This window comes from Dermacentor albipictus, chromosome 6 (assembly GCF_038994185.2).
Source record: "Dermacentor albipictus isolate Rhodes 1998 colony chromosome 6, USDA_Dalb.pri_finalv2, whole genome shotgun sequence".
NCBI lineage: Eukaryota > Metazoa > Arthropoda > Arachnida > Ixodida > Ixodidae > Dermacentor > Dermacentor albipictus.
Genome location: NC_091826.1, coordinates 91,772,880 through 91,792,248, shown reverse-complemented (window position 1 = coordinate 91,792,248; position 19,369 = coordinate 91,772,880). Strand labels below are relative to the sequence as shown.

Genomic DNA, 19,369 nt, shown 5'->3' with positions numbered 1-19,369 from the left:
ACGCTCCTACTACCGTATCTCGCGGGCGACGCATGTCTTGCTCTCCCCTTGTCCTCCAAAGCCGGATCACGTGTTCTTGCCTATCCTCTCACCCCCTTCCTCCGCTCAGCGCCGCTGCCGTGACCCTCACCGCTACCGTCCACTCCGCCCTCATCGTCCCTTCTCCCGCCGTCGCGGCACTGCCACGGTGATGATGGTGGGCGCTCCTTACCACCTCACACATGATCAATGGCTCTCAGCTCCTCCGTCTCCATGTCGTGTGGCTGTACGGCTCTCAGCCGTGGCCCTCACTCTCCCATTTAGGGCGCGTGTTCCTCAATTGCATTTGTTGCCTCGGGCAGTGCTTGCACCTGGCTGTCCTTCTCCCACCTCCATTATTGCCCTATATACCTCCCCTTATCTGGCACAGTGCCATTGCGATGACTCGAAAGACAGTTATAGCGTTTCGTCCCCTTACTTCTACTTCCCACCCCAAGCTTGTGCGGCCACATTGAGGCCTGTCTGTGAGTGAATGAGTGTGTGACCTCTACTCAGTACCCCTGTTCTCCACCTGTTCCCTCATCGCACGTCAGAAGAAACATTAAATAATTGCTAATACCCCCCCCCCCCCCCTCCTCCGCGGCGGTGGCCCACTAAAGGATGGCGAGATGGTGCGTCGCCGGAGCGCCGGCTCGATAGCGGCGGATCGCGGTGTGTGCTGCCCAATCCGAAACGCAGTACCGCCTCCGTTCGGCGCTGCGTGTTCTGTATGCAGTTGCCTGTTCTTGAAGTAAGGCAGCAGCTGCGCTAAAAGTTCGCATTACCAAGAAGCATAATTGTCGGCCAATTTTTTCGCTAATACTTTTTGAATATTTCAACAGGCCAAATGAACCTATAATTGGAGCAAAAGTATGGCTAATTTGCACCCCTGCGGCCGTAGTATAGACATAAAACATGATAATTTGCATACATAGTGGGGCAGGCTGCGTCACTTAAGTAGCCATACTTTACAGCCTGTACAGCAATCATTTGCACTCTGAAGAGCCCTGTGCATGTGAAGGGGCTACTTGTTTGCTCCTAACGCTCCGTTTGTGCTTCTAGTAAGCAATGCTTCATAACGTACTATGAAATGACAGAAACTTGCTAACTAGCTTTAAAAATACTGTGATGCGAACATCATAATATGTTGCAATAATAGCTATTTACTTGAAAACTATTAGAAAAGTATAAGATATTCTATTCAATTCTATTCATTTTCAGAACTATTCGATTCATATACAATTCAGTTTCAATAATCACTATTCACACACCCCTATCTCCTGTAGTCTGGTTCAAAATGGCAAAAGACTGTCCATGTACATTTGCTTTCAACTTCTCAATACCTCAGCAATTTGCATGTTATAATATAGCCTACACAATTCGCAAGTGCATGATGGCTATTGCTGGGACTTTTTTCTTTGTCACAAATAAGCAGTGCTTTCAGCAGAAGTAAAAACTGGGAAATCTTATGATACTAATCGCTGATGGCACCGTTTCGAAGTGGGATGGTGGCAAATACCATATACACTCGTGCAAGGAAAGGGCAGCACCTTTTTTTGAAAAGTTGATAAGGTGCTGCTACACGGTGGAGGGTGATTTCAGTCCAATTTCTTTCTTTTTTTTCACTGTGCATAATTTTTGTGGTCCATTTCTATCAAAAAAAACCAGCACTATTGTTTTTATAGTGTATTTTAGCTGTTCCCACATTAACAGCGCACACCTGACGCCCATCTAGTTAGTCCTCATCAGCGGTCACTTTCGTCGCTGTTCAGGCTCGGTTCGGCCGCACACTTGTCGATACGGTTGTCTGCCTGCCGTTACTTATGCCCTCAACTTTAAAGCTGTTCACAATGGTGCCCGAGTACGCCACACACCACGCATTCAGAATCCAAAAGCAGACAACGTTGTCGCTCTATTTTTTTCTCAAATTTTGGGCTGCCAAGTTTGAGGTGCGGCTCTTAAGCAAGTGCTGGACTTACTGAAGTATATGTGACAGTCAGTCGGCCCTTGTTAGTTAGTTACATGTTACTGCAGCTAGCATCCTAGCTATCTCTGCTTTATCTTGTAAAGTTACTTGCACCTGTTACGACTCCAGCTCTGTCATTCTTTTCCCATCTTTTTTTTGCCACCACTACCTCCCTTGCTTATTTCCACCGCTTGATTTCAGTAGCGACTACAAAGTGTGTATGAGTGACAGTAATCATGACGTGGAGGCTAAATTGTTGATTAAAAATTGTTATCAAATTTTGTTTTGATATTCAATTCAAGGCTCTTCATAATATAGTCAACGACCTACTGCCAATAAATGCCATTCGAACCTGAAGCCTGCTAATGCATTACTTAAAGATTTAATTTCGGTAGCTTCGGAAGAGCCTCTGGCACTCAACGAATGAGAATGCCCGAAATTCTCTGCACTCTTGAGCTGGAAGGGGCCCCGTTGAGATCACTCGAGATTCACCGAACCATCAACATGCAGGGCCGAGACGGCAGGTGCATTGGCCGAGACTTCGCCACGCCCACGGATTGTGGATGTCTGGAGCGCTGCCTCCGACTCTGCCCTGACTGCAAGTGAAGGTGACGAGGACACCACAGGCCCCGCGGTGCATGGGTGAGCCCTCCCTGTCCACCTTCTTGCCGAGCCGTCGACATTTGAAGGCGTGAAAAACAAAGCACAAGTTGCACGCATTCAACTCCGTTCGTATCGAAAAAACAAAGCTTGGAAAATCAAGACGGGGACAAGTAAGAAAGGCTACACGAGGGCTCAGTCGCACGCACAAAGCCACCACCCACACCACACTGGGGAGGGGAATGCCACGAAGTGTTCGGTACAAGTGAAGTTGCTGCTACAAATGCATTCTTTAATGACATTAAATCTCACAGTAATGGTAGGTGCAGTGAGTGCAGTAAGCTTGTTTGCCGATCACAGTGTATTATAAATAAAAATTAATTCCGAGCGGTAGTATGGGAATTGCCACTAAAAACAGCAGTAGGCATATTTTATGTGTAATTACTCTGTGCTTCTAGAAAAGCCAGCTCTCTTTTGGTTAAGGAAATTGACAGAGGGGTCGTGCAGCCTCCATGCAAGATGGTTATTTACAATGAGGCTTTTGACAATCTCGCTTGTGAGCAGATTTCCAATTCATTAGATAACCTTTCAGCTGTGTAAAATTTGATGCATAGTCGTAATCTCTGCAATGTACATCGAGACAGCCATTGATAGCAGTATGAATGTATTAGTCAATCATTTGCCTTACGCACCCTTTACTGCAGTATGCACGCATAGAATACACAACACCCACTGTGCAAGTGACAAGATGTTCTTGGTGTTTTTCTGTGCATACATGCTTTTGATCTGTGCCTTTGTTGGTAATCCTGCAAAGGCTGGCCAACTTATCTGGGGCAACAGAGGCCATGTTTATGTCCACACCATTGGCTGTTTTCTTCAGAATGTGCGATGCCATGTTAATCCTTTCAGTGACGCAATTAGAGCCAAACCACGAGTTTCTTGCTTTTGACCACAGGCTCAGAACAGGGAGTTCACCCTTGTCCTTTTCTTCAATTTATTTATTTTTTTAATCCTTCGAGTCACCCTTCTTGGGCTACATTCACGTGCAGTTCTTCAACGTGCAGCCTTGATGAGCCAGACTACATCCTGCCTTGCACCGAGATGCCAAACTAAGGTGCATTAAGGTAAGCATCAGTACTGCATTTTCTTTAAATTGCATGGTCTATCTGTTCCATGTACCTTTTGCATTCTTCATTGTCAAAGAATCAAATTAAATTATGGGATTTAATATCCCAAAGCAATACGCAGGCTATATAAAAACCATTGTAGTGTGGGGCTCCGTATTTATTTAATCACTTGGGGTTCTCAATGTGCACATGCGTTTGTTGCATTCCTCTACCGTCAGAATGAAGTTGAACCCGCAACCTCATGCTTAGCAGCATGATGCCATAGCTGCTACGGAAGACGTCAAGTCTATTCATCAGCAATTCAGCCGGCAAAAAGTCATTCCAGATTTATTTTATTGCTCACAGTAAAGAATTTTGATAAAATTTGGTATGAGGAAATGTCTAATGGCTCTATTAATGTAGGGATAGAATTGTGTGGCATGTTACACTGGTGCGGCTAGGTGCAGTTGGCTTCCATTAATTCGACCCTTGCGGGGCTGACGAAATTGGTCAAATTATCTGACGGATCGAATGAAACAAGGTGTGGAAAAAAACATCAACACACACACAGCCGATTCATATTGCAGTACCGTATTTATTCGTATATAAGGCAGTCACGATTATGAGGTGAGGGTGCCAGTTGGAGGAACCAAGAAAAATAAATTTGGTGGACGGTTAAGCTTTGTCTTTAAAAGTGGAGTGCAATAGCATTCAAAGATACCCAACTGCTTCCTGGCAACTGCATCTTTTTTCTGCATGTGCGGAGGCGAGTGCGATAGTCGAGGAACCGAGCTAGCCGCGCCACTCAATGAAGAGTACGAATGGTGGGAAAGGGCCTTGTGTTTGAGTTTCCACGTAAGAGAATTATGTTTTCTGGTATATTCAAATTAATTTCCGATGCTGTCACGTCTGTGGGTTGCGTTTTTCTGACGCATCTTACTTTGAGGAATTCAATTAGTTCAGTAACGCCTCTGCGCCACACTGAGGTCCTGCATGATTTTTCGCGAAATGACATCCGACGCCGACAATGAATTTTTTGCGACACAATGCTACTGTGTTAAAACTTCTGTATGCACAGTAACGTAAGGTGACATAGAGTAGCTGACAGATTATTCAGACTCGGCAGTGATTACTCAAAATACCGAATTACACAAGCCAAAACGCAAAATGGCGACCATGAAATATGTGGAAAGGGAGCTCCAACACGTGGAGTACGGGTTTTATGTTAATTTTCGCATCAAAGTGGTGCTTGGCAGCAGCACGAATGTCGCATTATAGTGTGGCTTCACGGCATTGCGGCACGCGCTGCCGTGAAGCCATACCTAAAGACAAAATTCACGTGTAAAGCCTGTTTCACATGATGCGATTTTCGTCGCACCGGAAGTGCGATTTCCGTCGTTTGCGATGAAAATCGCAGTCGCAGTGCCGACCCCCCGATTTTCGGCTGCGACCAACCGGTTGGTCGCACAGTCGCACCGTCGCACCGATCGCTGCGATTTTCCGTCGAAATTGCGCGGAGAGCTGTCAACGGAGCTATTTCGCCGGTTTGTTTTGGAAAGAGGCGCCTCGCACGACACGTGCAATGCGCGGAGACGTGGATCGTCGAATTCGGTACGTACGCGAAGGGAGAATAAAAAACTTGTACCGCAGATTGCATTCTCCGATTGCTATGCGTTCGTTGACACGCTACACAACAAATTAAGTGCATTTTCACGTTTTCTTCGTACGCCTTTGCGAGTTGTCAGTGCTAGGAAGTGTTCGATCCCCAGCAGACGAAGAGGTCGTCACAATTTTCTTTTGTTGAGTGGCATGCAAAAATCGCGCTTACGGAGCAGCTTGAATTACTTCAACCTCGGCAAGGGTAAATGACAAGAAAGCAAAGTACCCGAAGTTTCAACGTTGCGCTGAACGCGGTACCGTTCAGTTGCATTTTCTTGTCGGTTAATTTTTTTCAAGCACGAATTTCCCGATGCATCTTGAAAGCTTATCTTGCCACTTATTAAATTTGACAGAGCAAAAGTGTAGGCTATCGTAATGAATTTGCTACGATAGCATTAAATCCGTGGCTTGAATAAAATATTACATGCACGTTTAGTTGCAGCTCTTCTCTGGAGAATTTTTTTTTCTTGCACAGAAACCAATGAACATTGACTATGTTGCGGACTTTGTATCCTTACTGCATCTGTATGAACACTTGCTCTGCAAGGTAATTAACTGTACAGCTAGTAGATTAAGTAAATACAGTGACAACGTACACCCTGCACAATTATGTAGAACTCGTGCAACAATGCGAAAAGCAGGCAAACGCCTGTTCTTGTGGGGATAAAACAGGATAAAACGACACGCTGAAGAAAAGTAAATCAAAACTGTGCAGTGAAGTCAGCCAGTACAAGCAGTTCTTGCACGTTCACAGCTGATCAAGTGTGCAGAAACATTCATGCCTTACATGTTTCTAGTAAGTTTCTAATAAGTTTGTGATCACATATGTTAGTGTGTAAACCCATATAACGATATCCGCTGCGATTACTATCTTTATAAGTAATGAAATACCATGCTACTTGCAAGAACATATATCACCTGAGGATTTTAGAACAACTTTCTGCATTTCAACTATACACAATATGTGGTTTATTCAATAAAAGAACACAAACTGGGCTTTTTTGCAATGACAAACTTATTCCAAACTTTACTTACATACAGGCAAGAAAAAAAATTATAGACAGAAATATTGTTCTTCAATTTGTTCACCTGCCACTGTGGCTATAGCATTCTGCTGCTAACACAAGGCGAGGGATTGATTTGCCAGCCATGGAAGTCGCATTTTGATGGGAGTCATAGGTGCGAAAAAAAGCTCTTGCACTTAGATTTAGTTCATCACCTTTTATTGAACCCTTACACTTCAAAATGCTGTTGCACGGGGGGCATGCTTATGCAAAATCTAACACCAATAGAAAGCAAAGCGCAGAATTCTAAAACAACCATCTTTCGTGATAATTCAAGTGTGTAAATATTCATTGCATCAATATGTATTGTTCAACAGCACTGCACAAGTAAGCATGATCAGGTATAGCAAGTACACTGTCAAGAAGCTGGTTCTACAGATGTATAAATGTCAAGGTATGAATGCTCCTACTACGTCGCACACATAGCACAAAGAAAACCTTTTTCAAGAGTTGTCCCTTCTGGCAGATATGAGTGGGCCATAAGCAGCAGAAACTTTATTGCAGGACATTGTGTAATACCGCTTATGAAAGAATGAACAGAGTGAAGAGGCTTTTAACCCTTTATTGACGAGTGTTGCCTACAGGCAACACACCAAAAAAGAATTTTTTTCTTGTCGAGTTTAAGTATCGTGTACGAAGTTTCTAGCTAAATGTCTTCGGCCAACACTGAATGACAGGCAGCAAGCGTCATTTGTTGGTTTAGAGCAGGAACACTGGACGAGGAAGAAGAAGTTTGGCACGCGACTCACTGTCTTGTGCAAGGAAGTTCAGAGGAGACAGGCCAATGCAACGTATGCAGCTGCAGTGGTGTCGCACATCTGATGTAAAGCAAATGAAATGGGCACCTATGGTTCACATATGATAAGAGCTGTCTATACAAATTGAAAATAAAGCTAGGTGGCTTCATTGGGGTGAATCCCACTTTCAGTTTCCTGCCTGGGGTTTTCCCTCTATTGCTGAAGAATTTCTGCAAAATATTTTTTCTTTTTGTTGATTATGCTTACTCTTGATGTGTTTTGCATATTTAGATAGAACAATAAACATGTTTTCTCGGTATTTATATGTCTCGTCATTAAAGGGTTAACAGCAGTACCTCATGCTGCTCTAATAAGAGGAACGATGAGCAAAAACATTTCTGGTAGAGCACTTAAACTAACTTTCTGAAAGACAGAAAATTTCAGGTGAGAGTTGGAGGTACGTTTAGCCCACACACACCAACAACACGGGCATACTACAAGAAACACTACAGCCTATGGTGTATTACAGTCTGTGGGAAAGCTATCTTATACAGAAATCAAGAATGATGCAACAAGCCCTCGACAACACTGCAGACTTTCTTGGCTAGTCTGGCCTCTCGCTTTGTGATAAGTCAGCTCATATCGACGTCAGAAAAAAAAGAAAGACTAGAATCAAGAACTACCCCACATTGCATACTGTGATCCACATAGCTGGACAAATATGCCCGCAAGTCAACATCCACAAATCCTCAGCTAGTGTAAGCCCATGACGGCAGAGCCAGCATGTGGGTGTAACAATTATGCAATGCCTGGACGCAACTTCCACACCTGGTGAAAAGAATAATCTCGAAATAACGGGGGTGGGCGAGCGGATACTATAGAAAATCGCAGATGCTGTGCTTGTGTCCAAGGTATGGTACGGTATGAATTACCAGCAGCACACAAAAAAGACAACTCATCGAATACAGGAATCGGATAGTAATAACATGTCTTTCCAACTGTACCATGCTTGAAGACCTCTATGAGAAAGAGCTAACGAACAAGCACCTAGACAGAGTAGAGTTGCAGCCTGCAGCACAAATTCTTTGTCTCAAGAGCTCAGAACCTCATCCCAAGATACTATGCCAGCTAGCATATGAGATGCAAAGACGACTACCCCTCCCTTCAGAAACACAACCTCGGGAGTACCTGAACTTGAAACACAACAGGCCCATACCATGGAATATGGGGGCAAACAATTAGGCCAGGAGATTATATGCAACTGCCAAACACACAGAGCAGGTTGCTAGTCATGAAGATACAAGCAAACATAAGGCACATATAGTACACTGATCTGGCAATAGCAGTGTAACAGTAGTATGACACTACATAAAACAACCCCATATAAGTGAGTACCATTCCAGGTCATCCTACACCTAGAAAAGCTGAACTGAACGCAATCAAAGCAGCACTTGTAATGCAGATTACACCCTGCACAACGCCCTGCATGGATTCACCAGAAACTGTCTGGGCCTGCACATCACACAAGATTGTCAGGAAAATCAGGAGATTAACACGCGACTTGCTAGCACATGGCCAGAAATTAAATTACAGCATACGTAGCCATGCAGATATTCCAGAACACAAGCGGGCTTATAAGCCTGACATAATAACTGAAAACTAGATGAGTTTGTGTGTATTCATTATTAACTAAAGTGCAACAGATAGACAACAGACAAGAACGAAGCGCTCTGTGTGTTCACTTCGTTCCTGTCCATCGCATTTCTGTTGCAGTATAGTTAATGAACTCATAAGGCTGCACAGGAGAAGAGTGACACCTCTGCCCAAGGGCCCGATCTCGCATCCAAATCCACGCGTGTGCACAAACACACACACACAAATGTTGCAAGAGTGCATAGCATGATGCAGTATCAACAGGATGACACTAGATATGGATGAGGACTAACGTTCAACTGAGGTTCATTTGTAAAAATGTGGCGAGTTGTAAAAGGGCGATGAGCAAAACGAGAACAAGGTGAAAGCAGGAGCCAACGTTTCGACAAGTGGACTTCTCTTCTTCAAGGTCCACGTTTGGAAACGTTGGCTCCTACTTTCACCTTTTTCTCATGTTGCTCATCGTCTTGAATTTCCATCTCCTGCCTTCCCCGAGTTTTCCCCAGAAAAAGAAAGACATCTTTGAAGGATAGATAAAAATTGGTGCTTGATGCAGCCAAACATAAATAAAGATGCTACAGAAAGAAAATAGATAAAAATTCCAAGTGCAGGAAAAAATAATTACAATTGCCAATCCTGCATGCCAGCACCTTTCAAGAAACACTCTTGTTATTCCAATAGACAGACGGACAGCTTGCTTATGCAAGCACATTCTTCCAGTTCCATGCCATTGGGAAAAAAATGAGTTTCCTGGAAGGTAGCCACTTGCACACTTGGTGATCACTGTTTTTTTTCCCTGGACTAGTATATCTATATGTATTTTCCCCCTTTCCTGCTTTTATGTTTGGTTTCATCAAGCACTAGTCTTTATCAGGTTTTATTGCTGTACTACTTTGTGGTAACCTTTATAGATCACAGCATTTTCACAATAAACCTTTTAATTAGAAGTTAGCATACCCTGTTCTTACTGCTTCACACTGTACATTCTTGCTACATTGGCCAAATAAAAGATTTTATAAGGTATCATGAGGGCCATTAAAGTGACTTGCTGCAGTCTAAAAAAAAAAAAATGAATAGCCTGGCTGCAACTGGCACCAAAGAACACATAGGACAAACAAGAAAACCGTGATGATCTAACAATCAAAAGTTTAATGTACCCACCGAGTAAATGCTCGCTGACAAGCAATAGACTGAACATACACAAAAAGGAGAAGCAAAAATTCATGTGGGTTTCCTGACAGGAAATGCATCCATTTCTAACGGAGGCCGTGATGACAAGATTAACCCAGCATTTTTAGATCTACAGCTTCCGTAATTTCTCTAGGCAGCCGATCTGCACAGAATGCTAGCTTCTTCCTCTACAATGCACGCTCAGATGTGGAGAGTGCATTGTAGAGAAAGAAGCTAGCATTCTGTGGAGATCAGCTGCCTAGAGAAATTATGGATGCTGTAGATGCAAATACACTGGGAGAATCTTGTGTCAGCATGGCCGCTGTTACACTTTCAGAGATGGATGCGTTTCCTGTTGGGATCTGTATGGACACGCATCAGATCTTGCTTCTGCTTTTTGTGTAAATTCGATTTATTGCTTGTCGACCAGCATTTACTCGGCATGGTCAATAAACTTTCATTTGTTAGTACACCTCATGAGATTATCTTGGTATCTAGCAGAAAGGTGTTCGTTCTTTTTAGAGTGAAGCTGTATATGCCTAGGCGAAACACTCATGGTCCGATCACAAGAATCCTAGCGTAGGGGTATGAACCATTGTTTGGGGGGTTGTGAGCCATTGTTCGTCTTACATGAGGGACGGAGACATTTCTTGTTGGGTAGACATAGAAATGCTTATGCATTTAACACATAAACATTTATCTACGCATTATAGCAAGGAAGGGACACAGAGTGAGACGGGGTTAAGACAAGATCATGATGTCATAATTATCTTGCAGCAAAGGTGTGGCGGGTCATTGGCTACACCGATAGTGACGTCGTTTCTCTCTAGCAGCAGAGCGCGCGTGCAGAAGTCTCTCTCAGACTTCCCTATAGGTTCAAAAATGTGTCCCTGTATTTAATTAAATGAAATGTGCAGCCCCGGTGTGTCACTTGGTAACTACAGTGCATAACTGAGTCATAAACATTATGATTAACGCATTACAAAACACAAATGTGTAACATAATTCAGAAAGACTTCGATGGACCACCTGGATTAACACAATGAACCGCTGCTCATTGCACTTTCGGAGATGGTGATCTTGCAAAGTGCAATGTGCGGCATTCCAAATAAACAATGTGATAAACCCAAGCCAAACATGTGCATAACCTCATTAAGAAACACAGACATAACCAATAATATAGGAAGACTTGAATAAGCCATTGGAATTAACCCAGTGATAAAAACCGGGGCTGCACATTTCAGCTTCGCTGGTTTACCGTCTTTACAGGGTGCATGGGCAGTAACTTTTTCTGTTATTGTTTGTTAAGTATTGTATAATGTTGTGCCAGTAAAACACGTTGGGCTAGTTGGTGCAATGTAGTGGTACTGCTTTTTTGCTGTTTTTTTTCTTAATGTTGTGCCCTTCTTCCTTTTGTAACAACTTTTTTATTCCCCCTTGCATAATACTCCAACCTTGCAGCCTGCGAGGTATATAAATAAATAAGTACATAAGCACGTCATTCATTCATCTGCATACACCTCGTACCATTCCTTGCTCAACAAACGTCACTGTGTTGATGTCTCGCAGTGTGCATCTACATTAACTGCCGTTTGCGTTTCGGTATGGTTTGTGAACAGTGTAATGCATAAAGATTACATGACATTAAGGTTATGACCTATGCGGTGCATAAGCAAACCTTGCAAAAGATGACAAGTTGGATTGTTGAAAATAAGACAAATTGTATATATCGCAGTTACTTTAACAACATTTAATTGACCACTTGACAAAAACTGCACTTCGCATAGATTCCAACACGTACACTGAATCTGCAATTTTCTTTTTTGCTTATTAATGCAGTCGTTACTGCATGGCCACATTGTAGATTTGAAAACATTGAAATAAATTTGTTTGTTGCAATATAACAATATGTGTAGATCACTGCGATTGTAACCCCAGAACTTAATACAAACATGCACACTATAGGACGCAGACAAATGTTTAGGACAAATTTCAGAATGTTTGCATCCTGATACTTATGAAAGTGAACGGTTTCATTCCATGGCTGTCAATGAGAGGGAGACAGAAAACTTGTGTTCGTGGAACAAAAACGCTTTGATAAGCTTAGACATATAGTCATTGCTTAACACTTTCGAAATGAAAAATTATAGCTTGCTATCGACATTGAAGCAGCCATTCGACAGCAAGAAAAGGAATTGGTTTTTCCAGCTCTGAACATTGAATTGCAGGAAATGTAAGCAGGCATAAAATTCTGCCAATATAATGTTTAGGAATACCAAATTGGAATAAACATTGAGGCTTGCATTTGTACTTTCTCTGCCTGAGCAATCTAGTTTGAAAATGACTCCCATAAGCATGTCGTAACAATGTTGATCTAATACAGGTTAAATGCATGACTAGCTTAAGAAATCTGGATGATTGCTATAAATTACAGTGAAGAAACTATAAAATCTAATAACATTAATAATATGATAATATTTATTTCCACAAAACAGGCTAACCGTGAGAGGCGTGCGAGGCTGAGCAGAAAGCTGAAAAATGCACCTGCCGTGGGCCTACGATCCTGCATTATGAATGGCGCGTATTGATATGGTCTTCTTGTTAGAAGTTCCGAGTATACTACCAGCGCGAGACATGGGACAACAAAGTGGACGAGAAGCGTGTCTTTTAGAATGCTAATGTTACAACGTACAGGTTTCTACAAAAGTGACGGTAACTGCTCGAAACATTTGATGCGTCGGCTTTTGCGCCTTTAGAAATATTGAGAGGGGGCTCCCATATATATATTCGCAGCGCAAGCACGGCGATGGACGAACCAGGCTAGCGCTAAGGTTGAATTTCACAACACAATTTTCATTCCACGTCGTAATCACACAGATCGTTTGAGGCTTCGTTCAGGGGAACGCGCGGGCGTTCGGGTTGGTGCTTCTTGTTGCGTTTGGCGTAAGAATATGGCTAGGAGCAGGCACCACATATGCGCAATGACAGGCAATATACACGCATCATTTCTCTAGACGCTGACGCCGAGCACGGGTAGCGCGAGGATCTTGTTGGGCTGACACGACAACTTCGTGGTAGCCGAATTCCGAATACTGCATATACGGTGAGGGTAGCTATATGAACTTGTCGATAGGTCATCTTGCAGATTGTTGTAGCACAGGCAGAACGAAACGGTCATAGAAGGTAGATATGACAACACACATCGCTGAACCACCTGCGAACAGCTGTTTACGTGCGCGATGTCGCACTGAACTACAAAAACCGCCGTCGCGCACCTCAAGACAAATCTTAACTAACGTTTTTAAATGAGTAAACGTACATATTATTTGCTTATAATCAAGAGAAGTCAATAATATTATAGTGTAAACGTTTTATTCACTACAATAAAAGAATTATGCAGCGTGTGCCACGAAACCTGGCACTAAGCAACCCTGGGCGTCGCACCAGTCGCATTGTTGAAATCGCAATCATGTGAAATGAGCCCTCTAAAAATCGCATTGCGACGCGTGCGACAGCACCGATTTTCGTCGTTGCAGTCGCAGCATGTGAAACAGGCTTAAGGCGGGGAGTGACTTCGATGCTAAAGATTCTGGGAAAGAAAACCTTGCCTTATATTCAAATAAATACGGTATTTGCCAGATGCTAACACGCCGCGAATCAAATGCGCGTGCACATTGTAGTGTTGTAGCTAGAAAACTAACGTAGAAATGACATCAAAGCTCCTAAACAAAGTATAACTATGACGCGCACCCAATATTTTAACAAAATACATGGGCAAAGGTTACGTGTTGCACAATGGCAGCCAGTTTTCTAAAGTCAGCTTTGCCGCAGTACATTGGTGCTCTGCAGTAAAGCACACAAACGTCGCCAACACGGTTGCACCGTGCATACAAAATTTGAGCCCACTCAATTTTCCTCGGAACAAAAAGAAGGGTGCGTGTTGGAATCCGGTAAAGGCCATTATCAGATACTGTGAGCTACCATTATTGCTTGGAAAATATTTCTAGGGCAGGCTGCAAATACATTTTTTAGATGGGAAATGACATGTGTTCCTGTCCCCTAAGCTCCGTTGAGACATGCTGCCACTTAAAGGGTCGCTGTTAAGATTACCGTAGGAAACATGTGTGCATGCTAACTGCTCAAGCTTGTATTATCCAACGAATGTCAATTTTATGGTCGAAATGACAAATGCTCGGGCCCAAAGAAATTCATGGGCACCAGCTGGGACCTTTGGTCGGGATCGGATTAACCGGAGTCAATGTAACAATAGTTTACTGTATATTTATCTTTCTCTGTTAATTCTCTAATATTCATCATGTTTAGCAATTTATTCAACTCTTGCTTCCTCTCGTGTTCCATCAAAGCTGAGCTGTTCACCTCATGTGTAGGGGTAAATTTATAATTTTAATAAACTCACACAAGGTATACTGTATAGTATAGCCTTAAATGTGTTTTGGAGTGGGTGCACAATCTTTTTATCGGCACTAGGCTGAGAGGAACAAAAGAAGCCCAAGTTGCTTATGCCAGCCTTTCAGCACAACAGTGTGACACAGCTGGTGCACACTGTTGATGGTGGCAGCTGGAGGTGCTGTGGGGGTGAAATTGCAGTCCAACCCAGTTGAAAATGACAGCAGAGGTTGCCTTCAGTACTACAGAAATTTCTGTTGTACAACATGATATTTCTGTAGTAACTACAGATTCTTGATGGAGCGACATACTTTTCTGATGTACAACAGACATTTCTCACTGTGACTACAGAAGTACACTCTGTCGTATGTCTGTTGTTACAACAGAAAGCTGAAGCTCCACTACAGATTTTTGTAGTACTACAGAAAAATTTGTCATCACAACAGGCACCCTGTTGTCCCAACAGAAGTGTTCCTGAAGTAACCCGACAAACTTCTGTAGTGCTACAGAGAGCTGCTGAAATACTACAGAAACCTATTGTGGCAACAGGCCCCCAATTGTCACAACAGAAGTGTTCCTGAAGTAATGCGACAAACTTGGCAGATTGAAGAGTGTAGACACTAAATCAATGTCATGTACACTTAGCTAGTAAACACAATTTCACCACGTATATGCTTGTTTCTGACAATGCCATAACCGACAAGAGAGTACCTTACCTCCATCAAACTGCATTAGAAGAAGTTAACCCATGGCAGGTTGAAGAGTGTGGACACTAGATCACTGTCATGTACACTTTGCTAATAAACACAATGCGTAGAGTCGACCAAAACAAAACCTTTCAGCTGCCCGCGTCATTGTCAAGGGTAATTTCAATGAGTTCCTTTTTCTAAAAATGAAATATAACTGGATAAGTAGCATTTTATTTCGTATTATAATACAATACAATAATGCTTTTGCAACGAGTGGTTGAGTACTAGTCACAGAATTGAAGTGAGGAGTGCTTTCGTCATCGGGCAAGTGCTTGAATGTCCCGGGGGAGTCTCTAATCGCTTCCTGCATTTACCTCAGTTTCTCGATTATTGAGGCCTTGTTGGCGATAATACTTACACCTTATAGATTCTCAAGCACTAGTCTGTCACTTTATCTTGACCTAATATTTGCCTTTAGTGTCCCTTTAAGATCTCCTATGCTGGCAGTCAGCTGTCCGGCACGCCCACCCATGCAACCGACTTCACAGCACTTCTCGAGCCCTCAGTCCTTTTCCAGCCTTTCGTAAGCCCAAGTCTAAACATGCGGAAATCCAGTGTTTGGTGCACTCCAATCGGCGACTCTGCTACCATCGTAATGAAGCAGGTCACCTACACCACGAGTGCACATACGACGAGATGGGCCTTCCTGGGTTTCGCTTAGGCACACGTCGACCCCGTGATGGTGAGCGTCCCTGAGCTATTGTTAAGTACTTGGCGAGCCAGCAGTCCCCGACTTTTCCATGGTGCCAGTCCCACTCTCCATCTCCTCAACGTTCTACGTCACCTGGCCAACACTTGCTGTTCGCTCATGGCGTTGGGGGCAGATCCAGTCGGTCCCCAAGCTCACGCCACGGAAACTAAGAGCAGTGACCTCCAGGGGTGGGGCCGCTGTTGACAGATCTATAAACTTCCTCCTCCCCTTTACGCCAGCTGACCACCAACAATTCCCTTTCACCGCTGCATGCCATTGACTTTAAAAGTGTTTCCGCAGACATCCCCATTCAAGTCGGCAACTACCTGGTCACTGCCTTCATGGACACTGGCACCGATTACTCTGTTACGAGTGCCGAACAGAGAAAAGTCACGATGCTATGGCACCGACCAAGCCATCGGACAGCAGGTGGTCATCCCTTGACGCTGATTGGGAGATGCATGGCCAGGCTCCAAATGTGTCAGTCAACGTATGTTGCTTCGTTTATAGTGCTGTGTGAGTGCCCGCAGAAAGTTGGCGAGGCCATTCCCACTTCCACTAGCCTTCATCCCGCTTGCGTGACTCTTTCCTCTTCATGAACTTTATCAGTGTTGCCACGTCTGTGCTTTGTATCTTGTCCTCTGTTTCGCATTAGAACCGTCGAGACGATGCTTTCTGGAAGGGGGGTAATGCCACGAGCATAGCAGTTGGCTGTGTAGTGGGTTTACTGCTTCTGCAGAAGCTGACGCCGATGACGACGAAAATGTACTCTGAGTGAAGATGTCGGGTGGGAACTGTCTGCGTCCGTTAGATTGAACTGAATAGTTTATGTCATATAAACATCAGTAACATCATAATATGTTAAATAAAAATATTGTGCAAAAGTTTTCATGTGGATTTTAGAGCACTTCATTCCACACAGTAATTCATTATATTGTGGGTTGGATATATCCGGGTTCGACTGTAGATGTAACAGACTTTGCTCTCATATTTCACAGGGAATCAGTTCGTCAAATATTAAGTCTGATTGGTCGTTGGTTTGGTTAAACTGCCCTAACAACAGCTTGTCTTGCTTGTTAACTTGCTAATGTTTCAGCTTTGACTGGTATAATAATGTCTATTCTGTAAGTTAGCACTTGACTCAGCCATGACATATAAATTCTAGCCAGCTGTAACAGCATCACTGCTTCTTGACGTTGCAAGGTATATTTTTATGTTGCAATTTTTTTTTTCTTTAGTTTCTCTAAATTGGCAAAGCAATCATAGAACTGTGTAAGTTAGTGCAAGAGAACCATCCACAACAGACTATCATATTTTTGTGTTTTGCAAACAGGAAGTGGAGGTTCATAGGGTAGAGTGCGCGGACACTGTTTTGATCATCCTCTACGACGAAAGAGTGCTCCAGTACATGATTACTGGATTGAGATCCAAGCATTATGTTAACTAGGAAAATAATTGGGATATTAGTGCAGTCCACTTAAAATGATGTCACATATAGTAATATATCAGCTATAACGTTGAGTTGACTTAAGTTTGTCAACTTATGCATTAGCGCTATGAGAAAAAAAGATGTATAATGAAAACCATATATATATATATATATATATATATATATATATATATATATATATATATATATATATATATATATGTAGCATGTTTTTACTGTTAAGGAATAGATTCATTTCTCGACTTTGCAGCATGTCACAATGTGCTTCATGAGCCTAGGATGTAAATTAGAAGCGCTTTCCTTCTATCTTTTGCAGGGCTACCAGCAAGGCAGTGAATACAGCAGAGGACATGGAGCCGAGCACATCGTGCCAACGGCTTCAGTAAGAGAACAAACAACTTCAAGAAGTGGCCAGACTCGTAGCCATTGCAAGAGCAGCATTTAATTGGCTGATGGAGCAAGCGAATACCAATTGTGCCAGGAGCACAGACCTGTATATATTGTACATCATGTATAGTTTTCATCATTTTAACCTAATAAAATGCTTTCCGTTTTGACCACTTCAGAAATTAAGAGTCACACATTGGGAGCACCAAAAAGTAGTTATCCTCTGGTATCCTCTGTATTTATGAACCAAAGCCCTGTCCCACAAATTGCGCACCAACACAAGTGTGTTAAATGACAAGATGCATTGTGAAACATTTTAAAAGTGCTAAGACGTGAAACAAAAGGTACACAGAATGCTCAGTGGACACAGACTGGCTTTACTAGCCTACAGCTGGCTGTTAGCATGTATTGGCATGCGCGAGGAAAGCAGAGACGAGGCGTGGGGCTTGGAGTCTCGGTGCCAACTGATCTTTATTCTTTGTGCGCCGGCCCTCTCTCGGCAGCCGGCTGGCTACGGTCGACTGCAGTCGGCTCTGTTCCGCGCTGGCAGCACCGCGGCTTATTCGCGACATTTTTGTGTTCACTACACGTTTCGTAATGCCAGTAACCAACTCCCCCAGTTTTCAGCAACAGTAACACAGAGATGCCTGAAGCAGACAACTGCAGGAAAGAGAGAAAGAGAAAGCCTGGGGTGTTGACCAGATGCGTGTCCAGTTTGCTACCCTGCACAGGGGAGAGGTGGCTAAGGCATGAAATTAGTGAGAATTTCACTTCGTCTAGAGGCGTACGTGCACTGAATAAACTCCTGCAGTCTTTTCTCTACAATAGCCACTTCATGTGTCTTGTACTCTTGTTCTCCCTTGAACTTTACTGTGTGATTTTCTCCTCAACTGTTCGATGTGTCTTGCTTCCCCCATGTAGGGTAGTTAACCAGTACCATTCTTAACAGCCCTGCCTTACCAAACGTCTTTTCACAAAGATCGGGATGAGTGCTGCTGTGTTACAGACTAGACTGTGGCAGACAGCTGCTTGTGAAGGCACAAAAGGCTTCCAAACACAGTTGTCACACTGCAAAAACCAGGTGACCTGACTTTGTGTCACTTGCTGTGTTTCTACTTTGCTTTTTTCTCAACTCATGGCTCATATCCACTATGGGGGATTGACTAAGACCCGGTTGGTTAAAGCTAATATAACCATAGAAGTGAAACTTCAGTGGCAAATTTGCATTGCTGTCTTTTAGTTGATTTATTCACATATATTGCCACCTAAGAAGTGAGACAGCAATTTTGGGCTTGGTACATAGACAAAAATCGCTTGGTTACAAGGGTTGCTCCGTTGCAAAACAAAAATGAAGCTAATCGCCAATATATGACCTGAGCAACAGTCAATAAATTTCACCCCTTTACTGCATGTTGTATCATATGGAACACATCTAGAACAATGCTTATAATTTGATATAATTTACACAACAGAAATCGGGGCATATTTATACAAAATGTGTAATTTCTTGTAACCAACTATATAGCGGGTGTAGCTCTGGAAGCAATCTTAATCGTCCCATTCGAAATATGCATGCCCGCCACTCTTCACAAAATGGCCTAAAGATTCATAAACAAACAGGTTATTTTCATAATCCTTATGCTTGAAGTAGGGCATAAAAATAAAAGGGTATTTGTTTGCTATTTATCAGTCGTCTGGCTGTGATGTTTTGA

At 43.0% G+C, this 19,369-nt stretch overlaps 1 protein-coding gene across 6 annotated transcripts in view; it reads left to right on the top strand.

Annotated features, from left to right (window-relative positions):
- LOC135897663 (uncharacterized) overlaps nucleotides 1-17,830 on the top strand; it is a 45,485-nt gene extending 27,655 nt beyond the window's left edge. For 2 of the 6 annotated variants that reach the window (XM_070541049.1, XM_065426355.2), the window contains 3 exons: nucleotides 2,495-2,626; nucleotides 3,634-3,708; nucleotides 17,587-17,830. In XM_070541049.1, coding sequence (XP_070397150.1) covers nucleotides 2,495-2,626; nucleotides 3,634-3,697 — 196 coding nt within the window. In that variant the 3' untranslated portion in view covers nucleotides 3,698-3,708; nucleotides 17,587-17,830. Of the gene's footprint in view, nucleotides 1-2,494; nucleotides 2,627-3,633; nucleotides 3,709-16,120; nucleotides 16,311-17,586 lie in introns of all 6 variants that reach the window. The other 4 variants (XR_010563110.2, XR_010563109.2, XR_010563108.2 and 1 more) reach the window with 4 other exon arrangements.
- The last annotated feature ends 1,539 nt before the right edge of the window (nucleotides 17,831-19,369 follow it).